At 38.1% G+C, this 7,116-nt stretch overlaps 1 protein-coding gene across 1 annotated transcript; it reads right to left on the bottom strand.

Moving 5' to 3' along the window:
* Positions 1–5,717: 5,717 nt before the first annotated feature.
* LOC132797729 (uncharacterized) lies at positions 5,718–6,370 on the bottom strand. Its single transcript, XM_060809481.1, has 2 exons — positions 6,070–6,370; positions 5,718–6,013 (listed from the first exon to the last, which is right to left on the bottom strand). The coding sequence occupies exons 1-2, from the start codon at positions 6,368–6,370 to the stop codon at positions 5,718–5,720; spliced, it is 597 nt and encodes a 198-aa protein (XP_060665464.1).
* Between the last annotated feature and the right edge of the window lie 746 nt (positions 6,371–7,116).

Raw genomic sequence — 7,116 nt, 5'->3', positions numbered from 1 at the left:
TGGATACAAGGGACGTATTCTCCAATACATGTTTGAGAATGAGGGAGCGGATGTAAGGATGCCTTTTGAATTCTAAATGAGGCTGGATTAGCACTGATCCCTCACTTGGAATGCGTGATGACTACCCACCTATCATCCAAATGCAATTTTGAGTTGTTTGCTGAGTACATGCTAATAAAAGAGTATGATATTCAACAAGAAATAAAATCGTTCCAGAGCACAATGTCTCAGGTTACGACTGGATCCGACTTCACCCGCTTCTTTGAATCGCATAAAATGTGATAGACGCAAAATGAGTGAGTTTCAGGAAAAGGATAGTGGATGGACCTTGACACGAATTATTAGGCTGGAGCTTTATGTTTACAAATGTGATCCGACAAAAGGATCTAATCATTTTGAGCTTCCGCTTAAATTAAAAATAGAAAGGCAGTTGTTAATGTACATAACAAAGATGCCTTCTGTTTTAAGTGAGCAATTATATCAGCCCTCAAACCAATAAGTAGATCATACCATTGTAATAGTTATGGTGTTGAGATTACGTCCCCAATAATTGAGGTGAATAACATAAAGATTGACTTCAATGGATTAGCATTCCCGATGGAAATTCGAAAAATAAAAGAGTTCACTCAACGAAACCCTCACATAAGTTTAAATGTTTTCGGGTATGATGAGGAATCTGACAAAATAATTGGACCACTTTACTGCGATGGAGTGGAAATGAGAATCCACATTAATTTATTATTCGTCGACGGACCAACGGCGGGTATTCATGGATACTATGTGTGGATTAAAAATATTTCATCGTAAGTACATTCATTAAATTTGAAAATACCACAATCACCTTACAATTTCAATTTTCATTCACAGTCCACTTGCCAAACAACTGGGTAAACATCGAGTTAAGCGTTGGTTCTGTAATCAATGCTTACAATACTCAACGAGTGAGGAGAGGGCGGCTCAACATACATTGAGATGTAGTCGGGTGGTTACCGAGGGACCAAGAAAGGATCAGAAGATCACCTTTAAAATCATCACCGTCAGTTGGAGGTGCCGTTCGTCGTGTATGCAGACTTTGAATGTATATTGGAACCAGTATCATTAGATGTAAGTGTAAACACGAAAATTATTAATAAGCATGTGCCAGTAGCATTTGCATACTACATAAAGTGTGCACTTGACTCTGGCTTAGATAAGTTTGTTTCGAAGACAGGAGGTGATGTTGCTCGCACTTTCATTAAAATTTAACGTCAGATTTGTCCGATTTGTATGAGAACCACATGAAAATAGTGGTTCCAATGCACATGAGTCATAATGAGTTAGATAATTTTAGGAAAGCGACCATTTGCCACATATGTAAGGGTATTTTAAATAATGATAGAGTGAAAGATCATTGTCATTTTACAGGTAGATATAGAGGTGCAGCCCATAATTCCTGTAATCTTAATTACAAGACGGGTGATTTTATCCCCGTATTCTTTCTAATTTCTCCAAATACGATTCTCATTTGTTTGTTAAAGAACTTGGAGAAATTGAGGGAAATAAAAGTTATTCCTTTGAATAAGGAATTGTATATTTCAATTTCTAAATATCTCCCTCTAAGGAAAAATATGCTAGAAATCAGGTTTTTGGATACTATCAGATTCATGCCCTCTAGTCTAGACACACTCGCGGGGAATTTGAGTGAGGAGAATTTCAATGTGCTGAAATCACAGTACAAAACAAGTCAGATTTTGAATTACTTCGCAGGAAAGGAGTTTTCCCATACGAATATTTAGATTCTGTTGAAAAACTAGATGAAACTTCTCTCCCACCAAGATCCAAGTTCTATAGTAATTTAACAGAATCAGAATGTTCAGAAGAGGATTATGCTCATGCCATCCAAGTATGGTATCATTTTAAATGTCGTTCATTGAAGGAATACTTAGAATTGTATTTGAAAACTGATGTTTTATTGTTAACAGACGTTTTCCAAAATTTTAGGGCAATTTGTTCTTCAATTTACAATCTTGACCCAGCCCATTATTACACTACACCAGGATTGTCGTGGGATGCTATGTTAAAACCACAGAGATTGAACTCGAGTTACTCACTGATATTGATATGATTACCTATTTTAAGAGTGGAATTCGGGGTGGGTTGGTGCAATGTAGTCATAGACATACAAAAGCAAACCACAAATACTTAAAAATTTCGATCCTACTAAAAGAATCGGAATTTTTAATGTATGTGGATGCAAACAATTTGTATGGATGGGCTATGTCTGAACCACTACCTTACGGTGAGTTCAAATGGTTAGACACGAATCAGATTAAGAGTTTTAATCTAGAAAATATTCATGAAAATAGTAGTATGGATATATTCTAGAGGTTGATCTAGATTACCCTTACTCAGTTCATGATGAACATAATGATCTACCATTCTGTCGGATAACAAGCTGCCATCAAGCAGTTGTAAAACTCCCAAGTTAATAGCCGATCTCGCTGAAAAGAAGAATTATATCATATACTATAAGACTTTAAAACAGTGTATGAGACATGGCTTGGAATTAAAAAATTCACTCCATCCTTCAATTTAGGCAGAAAGCCTGGCTCAAGAAATATATTGATATAAACACTGAGCATAGGACCAGAGCCAAAAATAATTTTGAAAAAGATTTTTTAAATTATTGAGCAATGCTGTTTATGGAAAAACCATGGAAAACAGTGAAAAAAGGGTGGATGTACGGATAATAACGGAGTGGGAGTATCCAGTTGAAAATAGGAAGTTAGGACGACCCAAATTATGTGCCAGGGATTTAATATCAAAATCTAATTTTCATAGTGCATCAAGGTTCAGTGAAACTATGTATGCAATTCAAATGAAGAGGTTACACAACATTTGTGATAAACCAATTTATTTAGGATTTGTAGTGTTGGAGATGTCAAAATACAAAATGTATGACTTCCATTATGACTACATGAAACCTAAGTTTGGGAAAGCACTCAAATTAAATTATATGGATACGGATTCATTTATTTACAGCATAAAACAAATGATTTTTATGCAGATATTCAGGATGATGTGGAGTTAAAGTTTGACACGTCCGAATATCCAGATGAATTAGCCGAGTTGTATAAGTTTAAGAAATGTAATAAGAAACGATTAGGTTTCTTTAAGGATGAGTTGCATGGTAAACCAATGACTGAGTTTGTTGGTTTACGGTCAAAATAACATGCGTACACTTATGAAAATTTCGATAACTCTGGTGAAATATGCATCAAAAAATAAGGGGTAAAGGGTTGTTGTTAGATGGGCATTTCATTAACAAATTATTCAAATACTTTGTATACAGGAAAGCAAGAACGTTCTAGTATGCAGATGTTTAGGTCTAGAGGGCATGAAATCACTACAGTCAAAGTAACAAAAACTACATTAGATAGTCAAGATGATAAGCGAATAATAGAAGAAGATAAGATTTCAACTATAGCAAGAGCACATTATTTAGTAATACCCTTTGAAATTGAGAGTTCCATATCAATTTTAGAAGCGGAGTCAAGAGTTTGGCACAGCCAAATGATTGCGCTAGAGAACTCACACACTAATCAAACTAGTGTGAACAAAATAAATAATCTTAAAAGAAAGTTGGATAATAATGAAAGTGCGATCAACATTTACGAAGGACAATTAGTATTACATTTCATGTTAATGGACAATGGTTAACAATACTTTATTGAAAATTAAAATGTATAAATTAAAAAATAAAAAATGTTTAAAATTAAGTGTAGATATTAGTAAATTAAGAAAAATAAAAATTATAAATAACTTGAAGTTAAAATAAAAGAAAAAATACAAAATTGTTTTCAATCTTATAATATTACAAAATTTCATTCTTATGAATCCAGCTGTCTTCGGTTTTGGGGAAACCCAACCAGCGCACTAGAGCTCTATTGCCTTTCTTTTAACACTTTTTCAACCAGATAAGTGTTAGGAAAACTTGTTTTTCAGTTCCTCTTTGTAGAAACCACCTTGAATTGGATTCCCATTGAAGTCTTGTAGTAAGTATGTTGTTGGGTAAGTATTTTGTACTTTGCTTATTTTAAAATTTCAGTTGTCCAATTAGGAGTATAGCCTTTTTCAAATACATGTTTGTACTTGCTAATGCGTACATAATCACCCATTTTCAATTTGCTTCCCGCAAACATTTTAATGTTGTTGTAGACAGTTTTCAAAATATGTTTCTCATTTTAGTGTTTACATTAACGGGTGGCATTCGTATAGTTCTATGATGTCTATTGTTGTAAACGGAAATTAGTGATTTGAATATATCAACTTACTTGTATGTCCCATTGAAACTAAATTCACGCCACATTAGGTCTTTTAATGATCTATTAAATCGTTCAACAATTGAGGCCTTTAGACTACTAAATGTTGAATAGTGGTTGATTCCATATCGTTTCATTAATATCTTAAATTGGGTGTTAAAGAACTCTTTTCCATCGTCTGTTTGAAGATTTTTGGGGAATCCTCTCCCTGATTGAAATATTTTCTCCATGGCTTCAGCAACATCTTTTGCATTTTTAGACTTTATTGCTTCCCCATCCAAATTTTGAGAATGTGTCTATCACTGTTAGCATGTAGCGATACCCATTGTTTGAGTGTGCATACTTCCCCATTTCAACCAAGTCAGCTTGCCATAATTCGTTTTATCCCTTTTGTTATGACTCTACGTCTAAGAAAATGCTTACGTGAAGGAGCATGTATTTCATTAATTATTCCCCGTCTAGACATATTTATTACTTTCGAATATGAGAGCGTATAATTTTATCAAGAATATCTGATGTAGTTTTCTCAGTCTTGATTATTCGCTGATCAACTGTAGTCAATTTATCGGATAATAATCTCTCATTCCTTTCTTGATGACTTGAAATCATTGATGTTAGAAAATTTCTCAAATCGTTTACAACTTGGTCCACATATTCTTTTATCGCCAAGTCGGCATTCTCAATTGGTAAGCGACCATTTTTAAACGTCTTCCTTGAATATTATAACTTCCATCATTATCAATGTAGAGTCCTGGTATTTTCTCACGTCGTTTTAAATGAATAGAGATCTGTTTATCATTTACATAACGTCCAAACTTGTCAACAGACATGATGATTATAACTTTTGCTTTGCCTTATGTTTATTGATTACTATATACTTATATTTAAAACTAAAAAGATGATCGGGAGATGAAAGCGGCAAAGACTCTGCAGTGGCGGCGGACGAAGCTGACGAAACTTATTGAGGGGAGAGTGTGTCTCCTGGAGATGTACTCCCGTAATATCGATACTCGCGTGAGTTATCGAGTTTTGTTGATCACGAGAACTGAAAGGGGTTGCCACAGTACCCCCTCCTAGAGTTCCAGTTGGGAAAGATACTTTGCTGGGAATCTGATTTGTCGTCCTGATCTTGACACTTTCTCGAGTGTCTGAGCAGTTGGCGCTGTCGTCTGCTCCTGTGTTGGAGGCGGTACGTCTTTGAAGATGTAAGCTGGTTTAAGTCGATCGATGGAAACCTTGTTTTCCTTTGTGTGGCCCTTGAGTGTAAAATATTTGTCGTGTTTTGTTACCACTTCGAAAGGACCCTCGTAGTTTGCTTCCAACGGGGTTTTCACTCGATCCACTCGAACGAAGACGTGGGTACAATGGTTTAGGTCCGGGTGGACAAATTCTTGCGGTGTATGATGGTGCACTGGCTTAGTGGTTGGCAGTTGAGACATGGTTTTTGAAGAGACTCGGTGAACTCGGACTCAGTGTGTTTTGTGTGCTCGGTGCAAAAAATCCGCCTGGCACCCGTAGTGTGGTGCCATAAACCATTTCCGCAGGGCTCAGCCCGATGTCGCTTTTGATTGTTGTGCGTAGGCCGAGTAGGATTAGATGCAGGGAACTACTCCAGTTGATTGGATCGACGCATTTTAAAGCAGCTTTAACGTTCTGTGCCAGCGTTCGATCATACCATTGGCTTGTGGGTGGTACGCCGTCGTCCGCAGGTGCTTAAAACCACAAATTTTGGAAAGCTCTTGGAATAATGTAGACTCGAATTGTCGACCCAGATCGGTTGTGATGTGAAGAGGAATACCGTACTGAGCGAACCAGCCCGATATCAGTGCGTTGGCTACAGATTTTGCTGTGAAGTCTACTAAAGGAATTGCTGCGGGCCATCGTGAGAATCGATCGATACACGTGAGGCAGTATCGGTATCCGTTCGATGAAGGCAGCGGGCCGACTATGTCGATATTTATGTGTTCGAAACGGGTGTCGCTGGCGGTGTACTCTCTAGTGGCGATTTGGTGTGACGTTGGATTTTGGCCTTCTGGCACGGGATACAAGAGCGTACGATTTAGCGACATCCTTCGCCATGCGGGGCCAAACGTAGTGTTTTCCGACCAACTTGTTTGTTGCCTTAACTCCCGGATGGCTCAGCGAATGTAGGGCCTCAACCACGGTTTGGCGTAGGCATTTGGGCACAAACGGACGTGTATGGTTATTGGCGACGTGGCAGTACAATTGTTTGTTTGAGCCTGCAAGAGACAATTTTGTTAGTGAGATGGGTTTTCGGCGTCAGACTTGAGTAGCGATTGTAGTTCCGCATCGTTTTCCTGTTCCAGTGCCATCTCGTCGAAGTTTATGTGTTTGATGGCATCGATGCGTGAGAGAAGATCAGCCACGTTGTTTTCTTCTCAGAGATGTGCCGGATATCGGTGCTGAATTGGCTGATAAAATCCAGTTGCCGAGCGCGTCGAGGTGATGCTCTCGCTGTTTTGACTGAAGGCGTACATAAGCGGCTTGTGGTCGGTGAAAATAACGAAATTCCTGCCCTCAGTGCGTACTTGAAGTGCAAAACGGCCTGATAGATGGCAGTCAGTTCTCTATCGTAGGTGCTGTACTTCTTTTGCGTCGATGTGAATTTCCTGGAGAAGAATCCCAGTGGTTGTGTCTGCCCGTTGATGACCTGATGTACTACGGCTCCCATAGCGTCGTCGGACGCGTCGGTGGTTAGAGTTAATTGTGAGTTTGGTGCCATGTAATTCAACAACGTAGCGTTTGCAAGCTCGTTCTTGCAGGCGGTGAATGCGTAGTCGGCTTCTGTAGACCA

The sequence above is a fragment of the Drosophila nasuta genome, unplaced genomic scaffold (assembly GCF_023558535.2).
Source record: "Drosophila nasuta strain 15112-1781.00 unplaced genomic scaffold, ASM2355853v1 ctg180_pilon, whole genome shotgun sequence".
In the NCBI taxonomy this organism is placed as follows: domain Eukaryota; kingdom Metazoa; phylum Arthropoda; class Insecta; order Diptera; family Drosophilidae; genus Drosophila; species Drosophila nasuta.
This window is presented reverse-complemented; position numbering and strand designations above follow the sequence as displayed.